A 26,731-nucleotide genomic window follows, 5' to 3' on the forward strand; every position below is an offset into this window, starting at 1 on the left:
AGATGGGCTCTCACCACTGGATCACCCTGGCTAATCCTGTGTCAGACCTGACCTATATATGGGGCAAGGGAGGTGGCATGTCTGTGGCGGCAGATGGTCTCTTAAAGAGCCTGGGCTCAGGGAGACTTCGTCCTGCTGGCCCCTGGCTATCCTGAAGGAAAAGATGGGCCACCTGTCGGCTGTAGAGCATCCAGGTTCAGCCTGAGCAGCCCCTGCACGTGGAGGGCTGTCTAAAGCTTACAGGCTGTCCCAGGGGTGTCACAGGTCTCTGTGGCTGAACTGGGCTCCCTTGTCCTGGCCCTGAAGCACTGACCAGCCTTACCAGCCTTGCTGTAGCATGCTTTGGGCCCCTCACATGGCTTTTCAGGCACAGCTCTGTACTTGGGTCATTGTGATGTTGGAGTCTATGTGCATGGCTGTGTCCCTGAGACAGTGTGGGCAGAGCTGTTTGCACACACTCTGATCCTGCAGCTGGATGTGTGGTGCCCTGTCCTCACTGGACACAGCCGTGTGCAGTGTGGCTGTGCCAGGAGAATGATCCAGCCTGGCTGGGCAGGGAGCGTGAGCAGCGTGTGAGCTGTGTTCCATCGATGGCTCCTCCTGATGCCGTCCTGAGGACATCAATAGCTGCTGCCCACGGGGAAGCTGGTGATGCTGGAGTGGGTCTGGAGGGAGTGTCTGCACAGATATCCACCATTTGTGGCCTCTGCCTGCTGCCAGTGCTCTGCCCAGGATCAGACCATGTCCTGACAATCCTGAGAAGGTGCAATGCTACCTCTGCCTACAAACAATGGCAAGGTCAAAGGACAGAGTGCTATTTCCCTTCACTTCCCTGTAGTCCCCAGCTCCTGAAGCAAAGAGGCTGTAGTGGAACAGACCTGGAGGGTGGTTGTTCAGGTTTGGGCTGATTCAATGCTTTGGCTCTTCCTGCTGGAGTTCTTGCTTAAGTGCGTGGCTCTGACACTTATCATAGGTCTGCCTTGCTGTGCTGCCTTCTTGTCCTGTGTGTCCCCTACCACGGGGACAAGAAGCATTGGCTGTGGTGCTACTGAGAGTCATGGCAGAGGGATCTTGCCCCAGAATGCTCTGTGTCCCAGAGGATCCTTGAGCCTGGTGTAGTTCCTCCTGCACGCGTGGATTTGGGGTGAAGAGGTGAGAGCCTTGAGAGGGGCCTGAAGGGACCTGGGCACAGGGCTGAAATCTGGCAAAGCTGAATCCGACTGCTCATCGCAACAATGAGCTACTGAATTGTTAAATCGTCAATCTGAGGTTTTCTTTGAAAGGGGTGATGCTACAAATTAATTAGCTCCCTTTTGGTTGTTAGCACTTTAAAGCCCAGCTGTCAGGGGAGGGCTGGTTTATAGGCATTACATCAGGGCTGCCGGCTGGCTCGCTCGCCTACCTGGGAATTTCTAAGTGTGCCTTGTAACCGGGGGAAATTAGGCTCGGATGCAGCATCTGGCGCTCTGTGAAGCTGCTGGATGTGCTGTCCGGAGCACGGGGATTTGAGTGGTGCCTCAGCGGTGCTGCTGGGGCACACGGGGGTCCGGTGGCTCGGCCTCTTGGTGCGCAGCTCCCGGGGAGCCGGCGGCTCTGCCTCTCCAGCTCTCAGCCTTAGCCACCGGCCGGGTGACTCGCTCAGGTCAGCTGCAGGTGTGCAGGAGACGGTCCGAGTAGTTCCTGCTTCTTGCTTAATTAATGTGAGAGAATAGGAGGCTTTTCTGAAGCAAAAGGGGCTTTTCTGGCGTGTAAAAGTTTGAACTGGCTGCACATGCGGTGCGGGCAAAGGGTTCGATGTCCTAAGCAGGAGGGGAGGAACTCCTCCATGCTCCCGTCCGGGTGCGGAAGGTGGTGGGAGCTGAGCCGCTGCTTCCCCACCCCCGGGTTTTTCTGCCCACCAGCACAGAAGCACGGCGACTTCCGGGCCCACGGAGCTGCCAGCCCGGTGAGCAGGGCCCGGGAGAGATGCGGGGGCACAGCCGCAGCTACGGTGCCACCCGCCTTAAGGCCTGTCGCAGCGGGGCGAGGTGGCCGGTAGCGTCAGCAGGCCGCTGGGGAAGGGCGGTGCGTGCCCGGTGCCCTCCGTCCTGGGCCCGCCTCGGCGGTTCCGGACCGGGGTCGCTGCCCCGCGTGGCGGCCCCGCGCTCCAAGATGGCTGCGGACCGTGACACGCCTGGTCACGTGGGACGCGCGCGCGCCGCGCCGCCCCCCCGGTGCCCCCGGCCGCCCCCCCCCGCGCCAGCCGCGCGCGCCCCCGGTGCCCGCGAGCGCCGGGACTCGGCCCGGTGCGCCCCGCTGCTTCTTAAAGGGACAGGCACCCCCCGCGCACCCCGGCCCGCCGCGCCGCGGAAAACAAAGAGGCACCGGAAACAGCGGTGGCGGGGAGGGGGCCGGCCCGGCGGGAGGCGGGAGGGAGGGAGGGGAGGGCCGGCGGCGGGCCGGCGGGGGGGGCAGGCCCGGGCCCGGCGTCGGCGAACAAAGAGCGGCGGGAGGGAGGGGGCGGGGGCGCCGCAGCGGCACCGGAGCGGCGGCCCAGGCTATCGGTGCAGGTACGTGCGGGCCGGGGGGGGCGGGAGCGGGGCGGGGGCGGGGGCCGCCCCCCGGACCCCCGACGGCACCTGCCCCGGGCGGCGGCGGCGGGGTCCGGCGGCCGCCTTTGTTATTGCTTTTGTTTGGCGCCGAGCACATGGCCCCGGAGCGGCCGCTCTTAAAGCCACAGATCCGTACCGGCACCGGCAGGGCTCCGCGGCGGGGGGCGCGGGCTGGGTTGCGCTCCCGGCTGCCGGTGGCCGCGGTGCCTCCCCGGGGTGCTGCTGCACGGTGGGGCGCTCCGTCGGTGCGCTCCGGGTTGTGCCGCTCGCCCCGCCGTGCGCCGCCGTCCCGGACACCGAGGGTCGGCTTTGGGTCGGGTCTGGGGGTGGCGTTGGGCGTCGGGGTCGTCCTTCCGAAGCGGCTGCCGGTGCGGCGGAGCCAGCGGTGACCTCGCTCCCGGGGGAGCTGGCGGCGTCCGCCTGGGAACGGCGGGGAAAGGGCTACGGGAGAGCTCGGGGTGCCGGGACAGAGCCGGCGGCGGGTGGCAGCGGGGCGGCAGGACCCCCAGGGCGGGCGGCTCCGCCGGCAGCCCCGGAGCCCGGCTCTGCCCGAGCAGATGGCACCGGGCGTGAGCGCTGGCGCGCTGCTAACTTTGTTCTCGGCGGGGCTCGGGAGCCGCCTCCCCCCGCCCCTCCGAGAGGCTGCGGGACCGCGATCCCCTCCGTTTCGGAGCTGCGGTGGCCTCCGCGGGGTCACGGTCACCCTGCTCGGAGCGGCCGCTGGCTCCCAGCCCCGGGCGCGGAGGGAGCCGGGTGTGCCCGCTTGGGACAGGAGGGTGGGTACCTCACGGGTGCTGCCTGTGGCAGGACGAGGGCCGGGCCAGCGCTGTCCCGCAAGTCGGGGGTGCCGTCCTGCCTCGGGATGCTGTCCTGGGTTCCAGGAGCGCAGGCAGCCCTCCGCTCTGGAGGTCCCAGGAACAGGCGAGCCCCTGTATGGCTTCGGTGTTCCTCTGCGGACATGCTGCCCATCCCCAAGCCCATTGCTGTGGTGCTTGGTCTGGAAGGTGCCCGCTGGATCACACAGGGCCTTGACACCACGTGTGCTCCGAGGGTGAGGATGTGGAACTGGAAGCAGTAACACATCAGGGAGGTTTCTTCAGAGTGGGGCTAAGCCTGGGTTGTTGCTGCATTCTGGCTCCCAGCCCACTCAGGGGCATGTTGCAGCTGGGCAGAGCTTCAGGGTGGGCAGAATAAACTCCCTCTGGAAGGAACCTCCTGGCCAGGCACACCCCGTTCCTTGGTGGCAGTCACAGACAGGTTCTGGGAGGGCTCAGCCTGTGGCTTTTGCTTTTCTTCTTCCTTTTTTCTACCAAAACAAAGAGAGAAATTTGCTTTCAGCTTTTATGGTAGTGTGGAGATGAAGGTGAGGTTAAGAAGAGATTTGTGTGTGGCACAGGACTTGTCCCAGTGGTTGTTGATAGCCATCACCCAAAAGTGACATTGCAGCTTCTCCCTGCTGGGCTGAGATCCCCCTGCTGAGCAGCATTCCCTTGGCTCCAGGTCCACAGGGTGTCTTTCCTGTCCTTGGTGTGTCTTTGGCATGGGCACTGAGCAGGAGGTGGAGCTGAAGAAGCTGCTTTGGGGGGACCTCACCAGCCTGCAGTGAGCTGGATTTAGGGGTGGGTGTGTGGGCTGTGGTGCCAAGGCCCTGGCTGCTGCTGTGTGCTGGCCTGATGCTGTGGAGGCCAAAGGAAGCTGGGCAATGGAGGGGTACCAAGGGAAGCTTGGATACACATGGAGGCAAGGAAGGCTGTTTTGGGACCTGGGAAAGCAGAGCCTGGGGAAGCCCAGCCCTAAATGTAGATGTCTCCTCTGTGCAGTGTCAGGGTTCATTGGGACTGAGGGGTTGAGCTGTGTCCTGGGAGCTCTGGTGCCAGAACACCAGTCGGGCTGGGTGTAGGAGGGGAGATGGAACAGGGCCAGGGCAGTGTTCCACTGTCCCACTGCCTTGGGGAGCATCTGGGGGAGCAGAGCTGCCTCCCTGGTTTCAGCACAGCCCATGCTTGTCCCCTACTCAGTGCGGATGTGTGGCTGTGCCCTGTTGGCAGCAGAGAGTTGACAGAGAAGGGCCATGAGCCCTCCTGCCACCGCCAGCCCCTGTGCTGGTCACTGGGGTAGCAGTGTCACTCCAGAGTAGGATGTGCAAGAGCTCAGTAACAAAGAGCACCCCCCAGAGCAGCATCAAGGACCTGCTGGAAATTCCCCATGCCATGCTCAGCCTCCCTGTTGGCCGGTGAGCAGGCTGGGATGCTGCCATAGCCACAGAGTTCTTCATCACTTTCTTTCCTCTGTGCCAAAAATTAGTGCAAAAATAAGTCTTTCTCTCTCTTTGTGTTGTGCATGGGAGGTGACTCTGGCCATGAAGGGGAGGAACAGTAACAAGGGAGTTGGGGACAGGCTCTTCCTAGCCCCTCTCAGGGCCACATCCAGCCCCAAGAGATGGGGTGGGTGCAGCTCAAGGTGGAGGAGCAGCAAGAGCTCCAGCTGTCAGCATCACCATCCTTGTGAGGATGGAGCAGCAGCCTGAGTGGTGGCGGGACAGTGCCATGACCCGCTGTCCCTCTTGCAGAATTCAAGGTGCTGGTGTCTTACCCTGCCTGGAGCCTGAGGTCCCGTGTGCCCATCCGCTTCCCGACGTCACCAATGCGACCATGGGAACTGGCAGTGCATAGGCGGCCGCCCTCTGCCCCTTTTGCCCAGCGCCGTTTCTCGGGGGGACCCTGCAGCAGCCCCGACCACCTCCGGCGAAGGTACGGGCTGCAGGGTGGTGTGGAGCCCTGCCCCTGTGGCACACGGGGTTGTGGGGCCGGTTCTCTGGTCCTGCTGGGACAAGGCACCGGCTCCCAGTGGGGCTTGGGGGGACATAGACAGGGAAGCACATCCCCCTGGCCCAAATGAGGGGTCCCTGGGGAGCAGGGGTCCTTTTTATGCTGCGGACACCGAGAGAGCACTTGCAGGGTGAGCAGAGAAGCTGGTTCTGAAGCTGCCCAGCCTGACGTGGCCTGGCACAATGCCCTAAGCATCTCACTCTGGGCTGGCACTGATCCTCCTGTAGCCATCCTGCCTGGGGCTGTGGTGCCCCTCTGGCCTGGGGGGTCACTCCTGCTCTGTTTCTTTCCTGCGGTGGCCCCACAGCCCCTCTGCCAGGCGTCAGTGGGGACGACGCGATCGACCTCTGGCAACCCTGCTGGGCCAGGATGAGCCCCAGGTGCACCCTGCCTTCCCCCAGCAGCTGCACATCCCTGTAGATGAGCCCCGTGCCTACGCTCTTGCCAGCACGCCGCCACGAATGCTTCACCCAGCCGCTCACCCGCCCCACCAGAACCCATTCATGGTGGATCTGCATGACCAGGTAGGTGCTGCAGCCCCCAGCCCCACTCCTAAGTGTGATCCTGTGGTGTTCCTTGGGCTGTTGTCTGGAGTGGTGACATGTCCTTGGGTCCCCTCTGGCCACTTGCTGCTGGGATCACCCAGCCCTAAACCTGCTGGTGCTCTGGTTCTCTGAGATTTAAATCTTGGGGTCCCTCTGCCTTTTGGGTATGTCCAGGGTGGTCCCTGCTCCCAGGGGCTAGGGACAGTTGCCTTGTAGGGTTGTTCATGTGACAACTGTCATCATAGTCCGTGGTAATGGTGATGTGTTGGAGGCTGTGTCAGCCTGTCTGTGTGGAGGAAAGAAGGGCTCAAAACTCCCTCAAGCTGAGCCCTCACTCAGCCCGTCCCTGTGGCCACACCAGCGGGATGGGCATGCCAGGTGTTTTGTCCCAGTGCTGAGTGCCCAGCGTCCTGCTGTGACCCTGTCAGGACAGGGACAGCTCAGACAGGGCTGCACCCTGACTGTGCCTTCGGCACCTTGTCCTTAGGTGCACCAGGGACCTGTCCCTCTCTCCTACACGGTTACCACCGTAACGACGCAAGGCTTCCCCATCCACGCTGGCCAGCACATCCCTGGGTGCAGCACCCAGCAGCTCCCAGCATGCTCAGTGATGTTCAGCGGACAGCACTACCCGCTCTGCTGCCTCCCACCCCCGGTGAGTCACAGCAGGGGACACCTGGGGACAGCCTGCAGCCTGGGCCGTGAGTGCCCAAAGGTGTTGTGGGTACCCAAGCCCACTGTAGCGCAAATTTCTGGGATCACAGGGTCCTTTGGAGGCCCTGAGGAGGGGGCAGGGGTGTCTGACCCTTGTTTTTCTCTCCATCTCTCCCCACAGCTGATTCAGGCATGTGCCATGCAACAACTTCCCGTCTCCTACCAGACATTCCCCCCCATCATCTCCAGCGACCATTACATCCTGCACCCACCCCCGCCGCCAGTGCCCCCCCACCAGCCGCCCCACATGGCCCCCCTGGGGCAGTTTGTACCTCTCCAAGCCCAGCATCCACGTATGGTGAGTTGGGGTGGAGGGACAGACTGGGGACATGATGCACCCACCACCTTGGGGTCTTGTCCTTCTGCAGTCCTGTGGGTCTAAGCTGGGGGTGGTGGGCAGGGTGCCCAGAGTGGCTCTGTCTTCATAGTGTCGGGGAGGTGTAATTTGGGATGCTCCTCTCAGCCTAACTCTTTCCCCACAGCCTCTGCAGAGGATAGACAATGACGTGGACCTGCGAGGGGAGCAGCACCCCATCGCAGGCTTCACATACCCTCCGTCTCACCACGCTCCCACGCTGTCGCCCTCCATGCCGCTGCATTACCTCCCCCACGACCCGCTGCACCAAGAACTGCCATTTGGCGTGGTGAGTCCCCATCCTGGGGTGGGGTTGGGAACACTGTGGGGCTGGCACAGCTCTGAGTGCCCCATGTCTCCCTGCAGCCATACCCCCATATGATGCCCCGGCGGCTGAACACCCAGCGGTACCGGCTGCAACAGGCGCTGCCCCCACCGCCACCCCCTCCGCCGCCTCCTCCCTACTATCCGAGCTTCCTGCCCTATTTCCTGTGAGTACCGGTGGGGATATTCTAGGATGCGTAGGGCAGGGGTGGCACTGTGGATGGGGACCACAGTGGCATTGTGTTGGCACAGGGGGGAGCCCCCTGTGGGGTGCCAGGGTGGATGCTGAGATTTGCGGCCCCATGCTGACTGCCCTGTCCTTCCCCCCCAGTTCTATGCTTCCTGTGTCACCAACAGCCGTGGGGCCCACGATCAGCTTAGACCTGGATGTGGATGATGTGGAGATGGAGAATTATGAGGTGCGTCTGCTTGGTTTCCTCAGAGTCATAGGATGGGAGAGCTGGGGTTTTGCTGATTGCTCTGCTGGAGGGGGGAGTCTCCTGGAGGCTGGGGGGCATCTGGAGTGGGGAGCACTCCTGGAGGGATGCTGTGCCAGGACAGGAGATGAGCTGAGCTGGCCTCTGCATCTCCCTCCAGGCACTGCTGAACTTGGCCGAGCGGCTGGGGGAGGCCAAGCCACGGGGACTCACCAAAGCAGACATCGAGCACCTCCCGTCCTACCGCTTCAACCCCGAGAGCCACCAGTCTGAGCAGACCCTGTGAGTGAGCTTGGGGTGCACCTGGGGGGCCTGACGGGGGTCAGGGGCCGTGGCTGGCAGTGGGGCTGTACTGATGGCTGCTTCCCCCAGGTGCGTCGTGTGCTTCAGCGACTTTGAGGCCCGGCAGCTTCTCCGCGTCCTGCCCTGCAACCACGAGTTCCACGCCAAGTGTGTCGACAAATGGTTAAAGGTACTGCCTGTGCCCGCTCTGGGGAGTGGGGCGGCTTCTGGGGATGGTGCAGGGTGCTGCCTTCTGGGTGGCCTCAGTGTCCTGCATGCACCGGGAGCTGGGGCCGAGCACTGTGCAGGGCTGGATAAGGCACTCCTGGGATGTGGTTCCAGCCTTGCCAGCGGTGCCGCTCACCTGCCCCCGTCTCTCTGCCCGCAGGCAAACCGCACGTGCCCGATCTGCCGGGCGGACGCGTCGGAGGTGCAGCGGGAGGCAGACTGAGGCTGGCGGGCGCTGAGCCGCACAATTCGCTAGAGGACAAGGACGCCGGGCTGGGGCGGGGGCTGCTGCCCGCTGCTAGGGCCTGACCCTGCGCTTACCCCCCCTCCCCAAAGCCTCTCCTCGGATGTGGTGAGCATTGAGCAGTCTGGGCTCCCGGCCAGCCCTCCTCCTCCCCGCCGGGGCACGGACTCAGCCGGACGCCTGCCCGCTGCGCTCCCAGGGCCCCGAATCGTGTTGTGCTGGAGGCGGGAGGTGTGTGGCCATGCCCTCTGCGTTCCAAAGACGCTGTTGTTGCTCCATCACTTTCCAGGTCTTTGTACTCTCCTAGGGAATTAGTGGTTTTTTCCCTTTGTCACTGTTTTCTTTTTTACGATAGTTTTTTCCCCCTTGTTTCCTTTTCATTTCCGTCATGTTTTGGTTCCTTGGCCGTTTGCCCTAGGGGCACGCAGGTGGCTCCTCCCCTCAGCATTGCTCTCGGAGGAAACGGGGAGGAGAGAGGAAGGAGCACTGCGGGTTTGATGCCGGCAGCACCCCGGCCCCGGGGACAGCCGGAGGAGGTGGCTGGCAGAGTGTGGCCAAGGTGGGACACCAGCAACCCCACAGCGTGGCTGGGGCAGAAAGGCAGGAACACAGGAATGCCTCTGTCCCTGCTCCTGTGCGCAGCCTGGCACGGCCTCTCTCCTGCCTCGGCTGCCCTGGGAGCCCCAGAGGCCTATGGCTGCTTGGGATCTTTTGCCAGTGGGAGGATGGTGCTGGTGCAGCCCTGGCCCCTCTCCCTGTTCATTCCCCTGTGCCTGGCCAGCACAGCTCCCGGGGCCAGGCCATGTGGCATCCCGCAAGGCAGCCAAGCTTGAGGAGGGGACACCAGCCCCGTCCCTAGGGCTTTGGGCATGTGGTGTTCCAGGTGTGCTGTCCGGCCCCCGGCTCCTGCTCGTATCTCTGTCCCGACGACATAAATCAAGGTAGCCCCGTGCCCCGTCCTGCTGGCTGGACGGCGTGGTTTCCCCGGCCGGTGGGCAGCGAGGGGCCGGCTGGGCTGCGGCCCCCGGAGCGGCGGGGGTTTTATTCATAACTTCGTGGAGTATTTTCAGTGCTACCCTGGCCTTGGCCCGGCTGGTGCAGGGGAAGCTGTGAGCGGTCCCCTTGCCACCGTGTCCCCCCAGCCCGTGCAGGCGCTGGGGGAGAAGCTGCCACGCCGCCGCCCGGCTCCATCAATCCCGCGTGGCCGTTGTTTTGCATGATTAATTAGCGAGGAGGGTGACGGGAGGCGGTGGCAGGGGTGGTGGTGAGAGCACCGCCCTCCCCTCCTGGCGCGTCGCTGACGCCTGGGAGCTTCCGAGCGGACGCCAGCCCTATGTAAATGTTCACAAATATGCATGCATGTCTGACCAGCTTGGAACGTGGTCTTGGCTACGTCTAGCCGGCTGTGGGGTGAGGGGGGTGGGGAGAGGGGTTTTTGTGCTCAGCTGATACTGCCATGCACTGTACTGCACATGTCCGCAACGCCACAGCAGGACCGTGAGACTTTCAGGGCCGTCCCCGCGGGGTCCGCGCCCGCGGCGGCGGCGTGTGCAAGGGCCCGGGGCGGGAGGGGCGGCTCCCCGCGGGGCGGGGGGCAGGCGCGGGGCTGGCCCCCGGCCGAGCCACGGCCGGGTGCGAGGTGAGGGGCCGCGCCTGGCACACGGGTGGGCACGGTGGTGTTCCCCACGCCGAGGGCCGGAGGGGCAGTGCCAGCCACCGGTGGGCCGGCCCCGGACGCTGCCCGGGTCGGGCGCGGGGGTGGCGAGCAGTGGGGGGCTCGGGGCCAGCTCCCCCTCGCTGCCCTTTCCCACCTCTCGGTGGCCGCGCTCTGTGCGGAGCATCGAGGCCAAGGGCCCCGGCCCGGCACCGCTGGGCTCGGTGCCCCTTGGGCAGGACCCCGGCCCCTTCCCCGTCCCTCACTCAGTGACAGATAACCAAAGGAGTCCCCGGCTTCGCGCCCCCGGAGACGCCCCCTCCTCCCCTCCCGCCCTCGCGGTGCCCAGGGAGCCAGGAAAGCCTTACGGTCCTTTGACGGCGACTCGAAAGCTCACAGCTCGTGTGCTGCAGAATTTATTCCAATGAGCAGCTAAAAGTATCATTTAAAAAAAAATAACAAAAAGAAAAAATGACAAAAAAAATACTAAAAAACAATTATTTAGGGTGTTTGTGATTGCTGACTGCGCTGTAGATACCACTGTTTACCAATGAATTCCTGTGGTGGGATAGTGGACTGTTTACTGTTCTATTATACCAGTCCCCGGGCCCTCCGGTGGGACCCCCGCGTTCCCCGCGGCTCCCCGGAAGGTGCTAGGACGTGTGTTCTGTGTTAGAAAGTTTTTATATATATATATATATATATAAATATATATATATAATTTTTTTTGCTCTGTTACTTGCACATTTTACAGTTACCTCATTTTTCCCATGTATGTATTTGAAAAAAGGCTAATATATAGAAAAAAAAGGTTCTTAAAGCTCTAAAAGTGTTTGTTTTTTTCCATTCCATTGGAATCATATTGGTTTTGTAGCATTTAACATAACTAGTATGTTGTATTATATATATGTGTATTATACTGATTGAAATTTTTAACAGATTTGTACTTTTTTTAAAATGAAAGTTGCTAGTTCTGCTTGACCAAGTAGTGCAATCATTATTTTTTTTAATGTTGTGGCTGATTTTGAGAGGGATATTCACTAATAAATGTATGATGTATACCAACACACTGGGCCCAGCTCTTGTCTCCATGGGGGCTTGAGGGGGGAAGTGTGCGGGCCAGGGATGGGAAGGAGCTGCTGCAGCTGAAAGGGCCCTGGAGAGAGGCTTGGAGGAGAGCCCAGGAGGGCCTGAGGGTGGGAGCAGGAACTGGTTGGAGGTTTTGCCCCAGCAGAATCTGGTTTTGAGCAGCACCACACAGCCCGTCCTTCTCACCTAGCGACCCCTCACAGCTTGCACAGAGAAGGGAAAGTCCCCCTGGCTGCTATCCTGGGACAGCAGAGCTCCCTGGGCAGCTCCAGCCCCAGCAGTGGGACACCTTCCACCTCTCTTCCATCCCAACCCGCCAGCATTCCCATGCTGGGCCAGGGAAGAGGAAATCCCTGTGGTCCTGCCCATGGCAAGGGGGTGGAGTGAGGTGTGCTTTGTATTCCTGCCACCCCCAACCATTCCTGGCTCCAGAACAGGTCAGTGCAGGAACAGGCTGCTAGCACTGCCTGTGGGCAGCTGCTGGCACAGCTCCACAGCCCTGGCCGAGCTCTGCAGGGACCAGCCTTTTCCACCGAGGGCTGACCCAGCCTCACCAGCTCCTCCCTCACCTCCCCTGAGCTCACACAACAGCTCCACTGGCACAAAATCACCAGTGGGAGAGCAGGAGCTGAGTGCACCCACACTGCTGGGAGCCACAAGTCCCACAGCAGCTCACCCCCTCCCTGGGGCATGGGCAGAAAGCATCAGCACAGACATGCTAGAGGCAGAGTTTATTACACTACGCAGGCTAAGAACCCTGGGCAAGGCCCCACATGGGTAAGAATCGAACCAGCTCTTTATCAAAAAGTTAATACTATAGTCAACCCCAATCTCCTTTGGTCATTACAAAGCAAGAGAAATATTAAAAGAACAGTATTTATACACAGAGGGAAGCTGAAGAGAGTCTGTCCAGCCCTTTCCCCCCACCCCAATCCCAGCACGTTCCGGTGCTCGGTCTTGTGTCTCTCAGGAGCAGCAGAGTATCAAATCTTCATGAGATGTTGGGTTGCTGGGGTTTTATTATTATTGTCATCAATAAAAGCAATAATTACCAAGAGCTGCCATTCCTGTTCCTCCCCAGGGAGGGCAGAGGGGCAACGCCAGCTCCCCCTGCGTGTCCCCCCGGTGCAGGGGATGGCCGTGCGCACGCGTCCTCTCGCCAGCACACACACGCAGCACAGCTGGCACAGGCCATGTGGTCTCTGATCCCTCGTTTGTACGCAGTCTTTTAAAAAAAATATTGTATTATAATAATAATATGAATTTCTCTTTCCGTTTTGTGTCTTCTGGAAAAAAAAAAAAACAAAAACGAAACAACAAAACCAACAAAAACAAAACCAAAAAGAAGTGTCAATCGTCCGTGAGGTCCTGCACAAAGAGGACTTCCGTGTGGCTGAGTCCGGCCTCCTGCAGCGTGGGCGGGTTGGGCCACTCCTCTGTGGGGAGGCAGGGCAGGACACGGCGAGGGAAGTTGGCCTCAATCTGGAACTTCTCAGGGCTTTCTTTCAAAGAGAACAGGAAGTCGTGGATCACCTGGGAAAGAAGCACAGAAATAACTGCCAGCTGGGGGAGCAGTGACACAGCCAGCGCAAATCCCTGGCATGTCGCGGGGAAGGCTCCCAAATTTGCACCATCACTGCACTGTAGAGCCGAGACAGCCATTTCCCTGGAACACATGAACCCGGGCTTGGCACAGAGCACTGAGGAGAACTGACACCGTTTCTGACTCTTCCTACACCTTTATTTCATAGGGAGCAGTGGAATTATAATAGAATACATATATATATATATATTCAATATAATTATAGAATGTTAAGGGTTGGAAGGGACTTTTAAAGATCATCTAGTCCCACCCTGCCCTGTCATGGGCAGAGACACCTTCCAGCTTTTCAGGAAGCAAAGAAAGCTTCTTCCATTTTCTCTCCTCTTCCAAGCTGGTGCAACCAGGCCCCACAGCACTCTCCTTACCAAGGAGCAGCTCTGCCTGCCAAGGCTCTCAGCAAAGGTCACCATTTGGCAAGTCCAAGGGGAAAAAGCTTTGCTGAGCCACCTGCAAGTCTCCTCACCCCCTTGCCCTGGAAGGCCCCTGAGCTCTGCCCCAAGCTCACCGTCAATGACTGTGTGAAGTGGAATCTCCGCTCCACTCTGGAATCATTAGGCAGCTTGAAAATGATCTTGACGCTCTCTGGGTCGTCGGGATGTGGTTCTGGAGGAAGGCATTCCGACTTCCTCTCCTTCTCCTCCTGCAGGGTCTGCAAGGCAAGGAGGGGGCAGGAGCAATGGCTGTGCACTCAACTGAGTTCCCCTTTGGCTTGTCCCCGGCAGCACAGCTGCTCCAGGAGCCTCGAAGGATGCTCAAGCCCCACGCAAAACAAACAATTCCTTCTGCAGGCCAGGACACTGCAGCCCCTCCTGCCATCCCTCTGCTCTCACCTGTCGCCGCCTCTCCTCTGCCAGTTTTTGCTGCTGCACTTCCTCCTCCTTCTTCTTCTTCCTCTCCCTTTCCTCCTTCTTCTTGCGCTCCTTTTCCTGGTCCGCACGCAAGGATGCCAGATACGCCTCGTCCTGCTGCTGCCTCAGGACTTGGGTTTGGTTCCTCTCTTCCCTGCAACACGAGTGGAAGTGGTCAGGGCTGACAGGCCCTAAGGTGAGGGGATGGCAGGCTGAGGGCAGATCCAAGGGTGCAGGGACAGCCTCCAACTCATAGAAGCACACAGCGGATAATGCCTTGGGGTACCACAAGCTCCAAAAGGCCAAGCCAGGTCCCCACAGTCCCTCACAATCAAACTGCTTTGCAAGGGTGGGTAGAACTGAACTTAAAAGGCTTCTGAACCCCTGCAGCTTGACAGAGCTGACAGACAGCACAAGAACAGTGCCCAGGATTCCTGCCTCATACTTGAGACTCTTCCTGGTTTCATCTCCTTCAGGTAACTCCTTGCACATTTCATAAACTGGAACATGTTACTGTGTCCTCATACAGAATGTGGCACAGAGGAGGGACAGACAAAAAGTTAAATGGTAGGATCCTGTTTTGGATGCAACCTGTACATCCCTAATAGTCACCAGGAAATGTGAGGCCCCACCAGAAAAGCAGCCAGAACTCAGCACAGCCAGCCCAGGCAGCAGCACAGAGGCACCAGCTGGCTGTGGACACCAGATCTCCTGCCTGCAATGCCTTTGGTGTCACTTGGATCCCACTGGCTATTGTTCAAGTTTTCCCTGCAGAGCTCCAGCATGCCAAAGGTGTGCTCCAATTGCAGAGAACAGAGTACTCCCATCCACCTATCAGTGGTGGCACTGTGTGTGCAACTTATCTGGCTCCCTGGCTATAAGATGGCCTGAATGTATGGACTGATGATCCCCCTGGTGAGAGGAGAGCCCGTGGGCTGTGTCACAGAACCAGAGGTGCTGAGCTAAGTGCCTACACACGGTGTCTGGAGGGAGGCAGGGGCCAGAGCAGAGCCTGCCTCAACACGGTGTGTGTTACTGGAGCTCTGGTCCCACCCTACCTTTCCAGGCGCTCGGACACCAGGTATGTCTGGTTGGCATCCATGATGAACATCAGCTGGTTGATGAGGTCATCAGCCTGGATGAGGCCTTCCAGCCGCCCGACCACGGTCATCCTGCGGTCCTTGAGCATGATCACGGCCAGGAACGGGTACGTGTTCTCCCGCAGGGCCTGCGACACTGCAACAGGCAAAACATCACCACCCTGTCCACGGGGGCCACCAAGGGTACAGCACAAATGTTCCCCATCACTAAAGGCCAAGGAAAGCACCTTCCCCAGATATTCTCTCTTCCAAGGCAAAAAATGCCTCAGGTTCCATTTTGAAAATTAAATCCTATAAGTCAGAAAAGGGAGGAAATGGCTTTGGGAACACAAAGACTGATGGGAAAAAAACAAGCTTTCAAGTAATCAAAAAAGGCTCTTTTAACTCAAGCAGGAAGGAAGTAAATGCCTCTGAATGTCCATTCAAAATGGGACACAGCCATGGGTTTAAACTGCAGGAAGAGAAACACAGGACAAACACATGGAAACACTTGCTCAGGTGATTGGAGATGGCTGGACTCAGAGGAAACTGTCATGGGGGAGATGGCAGTATGTCCACATTGAACATTTCTGAATAAATTTAGGTTGGCTTTGCTGGAGACAGGCTCTGTCTGAAGCAGGGAATGGAACAGATGATGTGCTTAAGTTACTGTTCATGTATGGCTGTTGATCCCCTCCTTAAAACACACAGTACATCATGCAACTTGGAGCCTTTGTTACCAGTGGAGCCCCCCAAACAAAATCAGAGCAGCTCAGGGATTAAATGGAAGGCCATGACCCCTTCCAGCTCTGCTTCCCAGGCTGACTCCAAAGCACTGCAGCAATGAAATAGGAACAAACCAAAGACTGTCTCCTCAGAGAGCTGTTCTCTCAAGTTGTTGATAATTGGGAGCAGAACTGTGGAGCCAAGAGTGACCCAAATGTAGCATTTTCCTGACCATGAAACAGAAATGGTGGAAACAACACAGGAGCCATGAACAGAACTTTGGGAAAAGGCTCCACTTGCAGCAAATCCTTACCAAACTGCTGTCTGGCCAGGTATCAACAGCTCTCAAACACTGTGGGCTTTTGAGGAGACAGAGATTGGGTGTGGATTAAGGTGACTGTCTCAGAAAGGGAAAGAATGCACCTAACAAGTCCTCCCTGGCCTCAGGCGTCACAGGAGTCAGTGTTACGGACAGATCTAGTTGGATACTTGTTTCTCCACTCAATTTATCCCCAGGACACACCCACGAACTCCCATTGCCAAAGCACTGAAAGCATCCTAAATGCCCACAGCAATGAGCACAGAATTACAACTGCCCAGAAACACACAGAATGATGGAGGTGAAGATCAGAATGTATTTCCTTGGCATCCAAACCTTTTGTGATCTCCCAGGAAACCACATATATTTCCCCATGGAATCCTGAAATCTGTTGTATTTTGTGCAAGTAGACAAGAGAGTGTTTCACTTGTGTAAATTTGTCAAGTAGCATCTGGTTTGTTCCAGAGACAGGAGGGGACAGGTAAAGCCCAGGAGGGACACACTCACCTCTGTATCCCTCTGGTTTATTGGTTGAGCAAGCCCAGAAGAGCATTCTAGTGTTGATGAGGGTGATGACCTCAGGTGCACACAGTGTATTGCTGGGGAATGAGAAGAAACCATGTGAGGGACGCTGCATTTCAAGTGCAAAGACAACTATTTGGGAAATTCTCCTACCTACCGGCAGAACTCATCTGTGTCTTGGTGGTCATCTCCATGAAGATAAACCAACAGGAAGCGCAGCTCCCGCTTGGCATCGTTCAGTGCCTTGGCATAAAAGCAGAGAAGGTAAAGTTACTTGGTCTCTGGGCAAGGGAAATGCAGCACCCACAAGGCTTGTGTGACCCAGGCCATTACTCTGCCACTAGAGTGGTTTTAGTGAAGCAGCAGCAGAGGATGAACCTGTCAGACTTTCTAAATAAGCCTTTATGTAAGAGGGCTACAGTGGTGTTCTCTCATAGCCTCTCAGGATGTGGCTTTGGGGAACACTGAACTCAGAGGGAAACTGGGCAGGCAATGACATGGGGCTGACACTTCAGCTGCCTCAGCAGACTCAGCTGGCAGTGAAGAACCTCCTTCAGCCCTTGGACTCACAGTGGCCAAGGCTGAGCTTTCCCTTGAGCCTGCACAAGACACAATCTTCAGATCACACCAAATGAAAATTCTTTTAAACCAGGTAATAAATAATGCTGCAGGCCCCCCAAAAACCAGACAACAAAGAAAAGAATCCCACCCTTTGCACATCTATAGTGTCTGGATTCCACCCACTCAAGAGTGTTTTTAACAAGACCACAGGATAAGTGCACAATATGCTCCCTGTTTTACTGGCATTGAGATTTGGTAGCCTAACCATCCCACAATTACTCGAGTCTGGATTCCAGGAATGACAGAGGAGCCTCAAAGAGCTGCAGAGGCGGCGAGCTCCATCACTGTGCAGTGTGGAGCACACAGGCACTGACACTTTTTCCCCAGGCACTTGGGAAGCAGTGCTGATCCAGCTGTCTGATGGGATGCCCTGCAGGAGACCCTTCCCTTGGCCAGGCTGAGAGAAGCTGTGCAAAAGGCAGTGTCCATGGGGATATTCCTCTTCTACAGAGAGCCCCCTCAGATTTGATATATGGAACACTCACCTCCTGTAATTTCTCAGGGGCTCCCTCTCAATTTTGAGGCCCTGAAGTTACATTGTGATAAAACCCCAGGCAGTTAATCCCAATTTGGTGAACAGAGGGACAGACTCTGGCACAGCACACCAGTTTATAAAAACAAAGGCAGGATTGCAAAGAAAAGCTGTCGGCTACAGAGTCACACAGACGGTCGAGGAACAGCCAGAGTAGCTTTGCTTTCCAACTTTGCAGGCTTGGCAAATCATCAAGCCTGGCAGACACTGGTTTCCCAATACACTTGTTCACTAGCTCTCCATTACCCTGTTAAGAGAGTTTGGGGATAAATTCTGGGCTTGTAGATGCAAAGCAATTTTGCCATGATACCATGTGGCAAAATCACCACTCCCCAGGATCTAGGCACCAACACATGACACTGACCTGGCTGTAAGTTCCCTGGTAGAAGACAGGGTGTATCCTCCCATATTTTTCCTCAAACATATGAATAAATGAAATAATGTCACCCACTGGGTCGGTGACCCGACTACGAGGATCAGGGCGTATAAAACGCAGAGCAAACCTAGGAAGGAAGCAAAGGACACTGGAAATTCAGCTCACTGACTTCCTGAGGCACAGGTTTTCTTTTCTACAGACAGTCACTGGGATTCATAAAGAGGAAAAAAGTCACAGCTGAGACCCTTGAACATTTATAATCTGAACTAAACTGACATCCGCTCCAAACTGATACCACTGCTACAGAACTGAACCCCAATGAAGATTCATCTCATGCCAGGGATCAGTAAGGATCCGAATTCTGTGTGATTAAACAGTTTCAGCTTCCTCTGAAGCATCAAGCATAAGCCACACCAACAGTAGGAGGTTTGAAGAACTTAGTCAAAGATGGGCTGTTAAAAGCCCCACAGTTTTGTCCAGATAACTTTGAAAACTGCATTTCTGCTAATCCAGAACTAACAATTCCAATGTACAAAGAGTTGCAGAAAGAGAACATTACACTACGAGTCCTATGAAACTGTCATTCCTCTGAAGCTGAAAAAGCTTCACTGCAAGGCAGATATCAGTGTTGCTTAGTTCCACTAATGCACTGAACTTTGGAAATGTCTTTAATGGGCAAAAAAAGGTAATACAAAAAGGAAAAGTGCCAAACCAGGGCAGGTGGCAGGACTGCAGGCTATTTACCACCACCACCATTCCCTTTTCCCTCTATCAGTGCTGTAAAGGAGACAAGGAGAATTAGTGCTGTGGGGCAGTAAAGGGAGAAGAGTCAATAGACACCAAAGGGAATAAAGCAGAGGTGATTATAGTTTGGGTTTTGCCAAATAACATCCAGGAATTAGGGTAGGTTAACCTGTGGCCCACCCCAATGGGACATGATTCTGATGTTTGTCCAAGAATGCCAAACAGCTGGACACTGTTTTGCAGTCCCTTTGTGTGGCACTCAGACTGTAAAGCTGAGTGGAGCTAGAGATCCAATTAAACACTTCATTTACAGAGCTGCAAGGTGCTCTTTTTCTCTGCAACAAGATTTATTTCTTACTAAACAGAATAGGAACTTTACAAGGCTACAGATAATACCAGTTAAGCAAACAAATGGAAAATCTGCCATGAGGCTTAAAGATCTAAGTGACAGAGATCCAGCCAAATCCCAGCTAGTATGTTCCCTGATGCAGTCAATAAGTGAGTCAGCACAAACAAGGACTTACCTAAATATATCAAGTAACGTGTAATAGGTAAATCGGAATGGAAGCATTATGAAGTAGTAACCCCATCCTAACAGCCCCTGCAATTACAAATACAGAATTAGTTTTCTTAACTATACAAAAAGACTAACAGCATCAAATATTACAGGTGCTTGTTCAAATTTGTTTGTAAAACATTAATGAAATAATTGATACTGTGTTCTAGTTAATACACATTTAAGGGGGGGCTCTAAAAAGAAAAACATTATCACTGCCACATGGAGGGGACAGTCCTCTGTACCAATTCAACTGAGCAGAAGATTTTACTACACCACAGCAAGACAGGCTATGACAAAAAAAAGTCCTCATACTGTGAATCACAGCATAGAGAAAATCTCCACAGCAGTAACAGAAACTGAAGGAATAGCTCTACATTTTGTTTTTGTAAGATAAAATATTTAGAAAGGAGATAACAGCATACAAAGAAAACAATTTATTTTCCTGCTTGCAAGTTCTGTATTCATAGAGAGTCAGGCAAGAAGCAGGACAAAATCCACTGTAAGATAACTTGCCCTTGGCTGTGGCCTTGAGACAACGTAGCTGTAGATCCTGTGGTCAGCTGTATTGACCTGCAATGGCCGCAGTGGAGGAGGATTAAAGACACTTGGGACACCCTCTTGCTCGTTCAGTCGGTCCTGCACAGCTGCCTTTGACATAAGAAAGAGCAAAGGGAGGTTTCAGGCATCTTATGGTTTTTATACTTGGGACAGTGACAGTGGGTATTACTTGTTCACAGCCCCAGGGCACTGGATAAGCACAATTCCTGACAAACAGCAACCACCAGTGCTCTTTTCCATGGAAAGCCTTCTCCATGGCAGCCAGGACATAGGCTCCATGGGAGGCCACATGGTGTGCCAGTCAAGGGTTTGTTCAGAGCCATAATGACACTGCTGTGTTTGGTTTGAGAGGTGTGGAGATACAGCTCTAAAGAGCTACTTGGGTAAATCCAGGGGGGGACAGATTAATCTTACTGGTAGGGACCCCCTTCCCACAGAGGGCTGCATTTGACCCAGGTACTTGGAAACTGCTACAAGCATTTTCAGTGGTACCTCTATGTTCCAGTTGTGCTGCTCCAGTGTGTGGCGACATTGGTCCATGGACTCTATGCCAGTCAAGTCCTAAAGAAGGAGAATAAAAGCAGATGAGTGCCAGGAAGGGCAGCATTTTGACTGCTCTTAATGCACGAGCACAGATGGGAGTTACCACAGCACATTATCACAGCACTCATTTTTACAGTGCCCAGCTCTGAGATTAGGAACAGAGGGACCCAAGGCCTCAAACAGGCCTTTGCACCCTTCCAGCACCAGCCAACTCCCAGCGTGCCCAAGGTCTGTCACTACAACAGCACTCAGCACAGTCAAGAGTTTAACACAATACTGCCCACAGGCTTCACTCTGAAAAGATGTGCCAGGCCAATGACCTCAAACATCATCTTGAACTCAAAATACAGACAAAGCATTTCTGAAAACTCAAGATGACTGTTACTCTGCTCACTGCCAGCATAAACAGAAACTAAAACCAAAACAAGCCAGGCATTACTGAAGGTGATGTTCCCAGCACCACAGAGGAAGTAAAAAAAGTATAGTAAACACTGTAGTAAAAAAAGCAGGAACAGTCCAACACAGGGCCTGAAACAGAAAACAGTCCAAACACACTGGCAAACCTCAAAGCCACTGGGTGTATTTTAGCCCTGTGCCAATCAGAATTTCTGCACAGGAGATCAAACAATCATGTCTGTTATTACAGGAAGCTACATGACTACCTCCTGAACAGAGACAAACGTTTGCTGAAGGGAACACCCCTGTCACTATGTCATAGAAACATCTCTCCCCATCGCACTTGCTTTAAGGTCTGAGCAGATGTATTCCTTGCTTCCTTGAAAAGCCCCTGGCGCATCATTCCTGACAGGCTGACCAGTTAAGAATGCACTGAATTGTTTTTTTACTGGAGAAGGATGGTGCATCTATTCCCCTCCCTGCCCCCATTCATACATTCCACATGCCATTTCCACCCGAGTAACAAACATTGTGGACAAATGCCCTATTCAGTCTCTGGGCTCAGTTCAAACTTTTCAGCATTTCTTGGCTTCTTTCTCATTAAGTCTCCAGATCATCACCTTCTCTCCAATCTACTGGGCAAAAACCATTTTCTTTCTGCTGCACAGAACCAATCAGGCTGTTTAAAGCATCGTGACTGTAGAACTTCAGGAAAAAAAAGCACTTCAAGTCGCTGTTCAGTGGTGTATAAATATTTATTAAAAAGTAAGTCTGCCGCAAGCCCCGCAAGGGAATACTGCAGAACTGGATTTCATAGAAAAAATAAAGCTCAGTGAACTCAGCTGTTGCTGCTATAATATCTTTGATTATCACTCAGTTTCATAATTTAATGTTTAAGTTTAGCCATCTTTCTTTAAAGATATGCTTCACAGAGTAAAATTTAGGGTTTGTAGTCTGACTAGATTTTTAATTTATTTTTTATTCCATTTATTTTGCTTTCTGGCTTTATTTTTTCAACCTGAATTCCTACAGCAGGCACTTAATTGTCTTTTTATAAAGGACGCCATTAAAGGCACCTGCAATCTACTCAATTAATTGATTTTACAGTGGAGTCACAATGTGTTTATTCCAGAGCCCTGAAAGTCTTCTGATCACCACTCCTTAACACCCTGGAAATTCTGTTGGTGTTTACAAAGTTTACAAGATTCAGAAACTCATTTACACCTTTGTCTCTAAATGCCTGGATTATCTGTGAGCACTAAGAGTATTCCCTCCTTCTTAAATTATGCAAAATTCTTCTGCAGTTTTAGGTCAGAAAGCAGCAGAGCTATCAACAAGCATTTAATGAGCACTGAATCACTGCAGCATTTGCAAGACCCGAGTTCCACAAAGACATCAGAGACAGCCAACTTCACCCCTCCTGACCACCACCACAGTGACAGGCAGCTCTAGTCACTTCTCAGTCTTCTACATGAGCTCCCCAGGGAGGTGAATTTCCTTTTATTTCTTTTTCCTTAGCATCCTAATTCAGCTGCTCTCAACTCAAACCAGAAGTGACAAAGCCACTCCAAGCAGCACAGTGCCGAGCGCTCCCGCCACTTGTCTGATCAATGAGGCTTCACAATTAAACATTGTAGAAAAAACTGCCTGGCAAAGGCAGCTTTTAACACTCAACACCTTGCTGGCTGTTAGTCTGTGTGCTCCACTGGATACACCACAGCTCCACCACGTTCTGGAGATACACCAGGCTTCAGAATGACCCATGCCTGATGTAAGGAATGGCAGGACCACAGTTCAACCGCCACTCCAGACAACTCTTGCTGGCAAACACTGATATTGGTCATTATCACCCTCATGACATTCCTATGGCCCCTGCTTCACCAAGTCATGGAAACAGATCAGAAACTTGAAACTCCACATTATTTCCACTGCCTCAGCATCTCTTATACCCATGGCACACCAGCACATTCTTTGTATCATCAGGGCTAAGAGAAGAACCAGCATCTTCAACCGTTGATGCTCTGATCCCTTATCAGCTGCCTTTAAGAGCATGGATCTTACACAAATAAGTAGTTAAAATTAGTCCCATTACACCAGCACTCTCAAACCTTCAAATAAATCCAAGCTCAACATAGTGGCCAGTATTTCAAAAAACAAAACATTAAATTCCACAAATGCCAGAAAAGTTCAATAGTGGCTTCTCAACCACCAAAGCAAGAGTGTTATTGTAAAGCATAAGGAAGCTTTTGCTGGAGGTAATTATTAGTATTTCTCACCTTTGAGACTGCTCAGAATCTTCTCAAAACTGAAGTAGTGGAAAGTACAATTTCATGCTTCAAAAGCAGAAGGAATACCCCTGAGTGGACAAAGGTTGTAAAGTGGACTTACGAAACCGTTGCCTCTACAGATATGCTCCGATGTTGAAACACAGCACAGGAGATGCAAATCCACAGGACTAACTGGCACTGCTCTTACTTCCCAACCCACTGCCAAATTCCAGAGAATTACTTTCCAAGGGTAAAGAACATCTGAGTTCTAACTGGAAAAATGCCTTAACCAAGAGTTTCTTATTGCATATTACAGCAAATGCCTTTCTGAGGGTTTTGATGGATATGCTGAGTGGGAAAGCTGCCTGGAATTTCATGTTTCCTCCTTCCCCTAAATCAGAGTCACATCCAGCCTTGAGCATTCTGTTTTCCCTAGCTGAAGTCAGAGACTATATGAGTGCCAACTCTCTTGCAAATAACACTCCATTACATTACATTAGCATATTACAATATCAGACATCAGCCCAAGTGTAATGGGCACAGATCAATATCCAGATCCTACAAAAGCTGCTCTGCTGATTCTTCCATCTCCCAAATGAATCACATCTCCACAGCTTTCCTAAACTGTTCACAGCAAACTTCTCTCTCCAAATGTCAGGACAGTGAGGTCTTGACAGATGAAAAATTTAGATGCTTTTATTCTCTTACATTATTAGCCAGTTCTCTGGCAGTAAATGAGAGGCTGAAAGCACACAAGAGGCTTTGTTGCTTTCAAGTTTATCCCAGTTCTCTCTACTGACTTTTTTCCTTTACTAACCTGCCCCAGCATGGTGCAGAGAGCTGCCCCGTTCCAGCCCTGCCCACAAGAAGGAAGCTGCTGGTTTCAGCATTCTGCCAGCAAAGCTGTTTGTATGAGCACTACAGAACCCACCACACAAACATCAGTGGGATTAATGCAGAGAGGGCACTAACACAGACCTGTGCCAGGACAGGACAGCACACTCACCTCTGCCTGGAAAGGTGCACTCTCCAGCAGAAGTGAAGCAGTTTATGGCAACAGCATCTTCACCCCAACCACCTTTTCTCTAGGTGAATAGCAGTCCTTGCTCAGTGCTTCCCTCCCTTTGGCTCTCTATTTCACTGAGGGCCTTCTACAATTCCTTACCTCATCCTGGTCATCCTGCCTTCTTTCCTGGTCTGCTCTGCTGCTCTGTTCACAGTGCAGTGGGATACAACCTTCTGTGGAAGTGCAATGCTCTGTCACCATGGAATGCTGTGCAGCCTACTTATGATGGCACATCACAAAGTGTGAAATTATCCTTGAAAACAATGAAGTGTTCCCTGCAAGCTCAGCAGGGATCCCTGAAGGCTTTCCAAGCTGACTTGTAGCAATGTTCAAATTATTTTAATGACACTTACCTAATCTCTTCAAACACCTCATTTTTCCTATTGGAGTCTGAGAAAAAAATCTCTTCCAAGTGGATTGATTTACTTTTGAGGAAGCAGCAGGGCTCACACCCGAGCCCTTCTCAGGTAGATGTGACATATCAGAGGAGAAGGAATCACCAGTGGGGTCTGTCATTAGCCCTGGAGAAAGCTGATCCAACACACCACAGAAGACAGAAGAGGGAGGATCCTGGCTGGTATCCAAGCCTTCTGGACCACAGCTTTCACATCTGGCTCTGCACAGCAGTGGTCTAACTGAAAAAATTTCTCCCCTTTACAGCCTGAGGAGTGTTTCCCAGTGCCTCAAACCAGAGCTTGACAGGAAGCTGGACTAAAGCATGAATCTCTCCTTCGGGTTCCCCAGCAGCCCTCTGTCCATGCCAACACCAGTGGCATGAGGAAACAGGATTATTTCACTTCACAGCTACCCACATGGGTTTGAAAACAGCAGCAGAGGCAGCAGTGAGAGCAGCTGGTCCTACCTGTCCAGAGCATGCAGACGAGCAAGAACCAAGATATCTCCCAGCAAGAGAATGGGACATTTATATGTGCAAAACCCTCACCTACTCACCAGGCAGCACAGGGACAGCAATGGCTAGCACTGCTCTGTGCCTTTAGTCTGTATTTAATTTGTCTGCCCAAACAGCTCCATCTGCAGTAGACTTAAGAGGGACACTTGTAAAGCAAGTTTCCTCATGGGTCCAGTCATGGGAAGACACCTCAGCATGGTGATTAAGTCAGGGGGCTGTGAATCAGGGGAAGGCTTGGGAAGACAATGTGTGGAATGATGAACACCTGCACTGTCTCACCTGGGGAAGGCAGGGCCAGATGCCTCTGGAGTCCCTTTAAATCTACATTTACATCACACCAAACTGCCAATGCACACTCTTCAAAACAGTAACATAAAGCAACAAAAGCAGACAAAGTACTCTTAAAAGTAATCATGGCATTTGTAAAAGAACTGCAATCCAAGGGATGCCACATGATGTCCTACAGCTCAGAAACAAACCCAAGGCACCTGAAGGTAATTTTCATTGCTCAGCACATTTAGTTACTCATCACTGAGCAACCCTAAGAATTTCAGCTGCCCAGCACTGTTTTCTCCTCAATAAACCACATCTTCAGACTGTGTTTATGATCATTCATCTGCCACACAGCCCCAGGCCTCGCAAACCAAAGGTTAAGCGACCTTGCCTGTGTTATGTAGCAGAGACAGATTAGATCACTACAGTCTCCAGCGGCGTTACCCAATCGTGAGGGGCAGGGACTATGTTCCACAGAAACCCACTGGATAACTCTCCCGCGGTGCCAAGAAAGGCTCTCCAGCTACGACAAGGAAAATTTTCAGGCTAATTAAAATGGCCGGGATTTACCAAGGAGTTTCTCCTGCGAGGACTTTACTGAGCAGCCTCCCCAGTTAGCGATGACAGAACATCGCCCCGACAAAGCGTTAGAGGCACGGAAATCTCACTGCCCCCGGCCAGGACTGGGACCACAGCTGTCTCTCCTCTCACTGCCCCCTCGTGCCTAGCTCGACACCCCGCTCCAGGACGGGCCTATCCAGCTCTGTGAGCCCCGTACCCCCCAGCGCCGGCGGAGCGGGCCCAGCTCAGCCCATTCCGTGTCCATGCACCGCCTCCCCCGCTCCCGCCGGCCGGCACGGGCCCCCCAGGCCGTGGCACCTGGAACTGCAGCAGCTTCTCGGTCTGTTCCGCCGTCAGCTCCCGTTCCTCAGGCGCCGCCATTTTGCTGCCGCCTCTGACCCGCCGCTCCGTCACTCTCCGGAAGTGACGTCGCCCGCGCCCACTTCCAGCCCAGCGCCGCGGCCAATCGCTGTTTATCGGCCGCCGCCGGAACTGCTCGGCCGCATTCCGGACTGACCCGAAGCGCTCTAGGGCCTGTCCGGAGATGCCCGAATCCCATCGGCAGCGGTGGCCGCTCTCGGGTGTTCCCGGCGGCCACACGTAAAGTTCCGAAGTGTGCCGAGCACCGCTCGGGTGTTCCCGGCGGGCACACGTAAAGATCCGAAGTGTGCCGAGCTCAGCTCGGGTGTTCCCGGCGGGCACACGAGGGGTTCCGATGCGTGCCAAGGGCTGCTCGGGTGTTCCCGGAACAGGCCGGGGATGAGCGGGCCCTGAGTCCAAGGACGGGGGGGATATGAGCCGAAGACCCCCGATAAACACTGGTTGTGTTCCCGTCACCGCGGGGGCTGCCGGTCACCGAGTGGGTCCTGCCCGGGCACCTGCGGTCCCGTCGGGTGTGTCCTGCCCGCTACCTCCGGTCCCGCCGGGAGGGTCCTGC

At 54.4% G+C, this 26,731-nt stretch overlaps 2 protein-coding genes across 2 annotated transcripts; one reads left to right on the top strand and one right to left on the bottom strand.

Annotated features, from left to right (window-relative positions):
- Positions 1–2,151: 2,151 nt before the first annotated feature.
- RNF44 (ring finger protein 44) lies at positions 2,152–10,078 on the top strand. Its single transcript, XM_077786657.1, is given in 14 exon segments — positions 2,152–2,189; positions 2,191–2,318; positions 2,321–2,496; positions 2,498–2,549; positions 5,161–5,341; positions 5,727–5,943; positions 6,452–6,619; positions 6,800–6,976; positions 7,161–7,322; positions 7,400–7,524; positions 7,689–7,776; positions 7,955–8,076; positions 8,167–8,266; positions 8,465–10,078. Coding segments are annotated over 14 exon segments (1,797 nt in total). The 3' UTR covers positions 8,528–10,078.
- Positions 10,079–12,007: 1,929 nt separating this feature from the next.
- Positions 12,008–26,706, bottom strand: FAF2 (Fas associated factor family member 2). The gene is made up of 11 exons (XM_021530703.3): positions 26,113–26,706; positions 20,271–20,339; positions 19,734–19,868; positions 19,186–19,262; positions 17,906–18,044; positions 16,546–16,631; positions 16,374–16,465; positions 14,801–14,978; positions 13,725–13,896; positions 13,400–13,543; positions 12,008–12,824 (listed from the first exon to the last, which is right to left on the bottom strand). The coding sequence occupies exons 1-11, from the start codon at positions 26,173–26,175 to the stop codon at positions 12,642–12,644; spliced, it is 1,338 nt and encodes a 445-aa protein (XP_021386378.1). The 5' UTR covers positions 26,176–26,706; the 3' UTR covers positions 12,008–12,641.
- Positions 26,707–26,731: the final 25 nt, after the last annotated feature.

This window comes from Lonchura striata, chromosome 15 (genome assembly GCF_046129695.1).
Source record: "Lonchura striata isolate bLonStr1 chromosome 15, bLonStr1.mat, whole genome shotgun sequence".
In the NCBI taxonomy this organism is placed as follows: Eukaryota; Metazoa; Chordata; class Aves; order Passeriformes; family Estrildidae; genus Lonchura; species Lonchura striata.

Excerpts from the sequence above, each read along its gene's own strand:
- FAF2 (XM_021530703.3), bottom strand. The coding sequence starts at position 26,175 with ATGGCGGCGCCTGAGGAACGGGAGCTGACGGCGGAACAGACCGAGAAG. Across the intron at positions 13,897-14,800 it reads GTGTCCGAGCGCCTGGAAAG|GGAAGAGAGGAACCAAACCC; the intron begins GTAGGGTGGGAC and ends CTCGTGTTGCAG. Across the intron at positions 13,544-13,724 it reads CAGAGGAGAGGCGGCGACAG|ACCCTGCAGGAGGAGAAGGA; the intron begins GTGAGAGCAGAG and ends CTTGCCTTGCAG.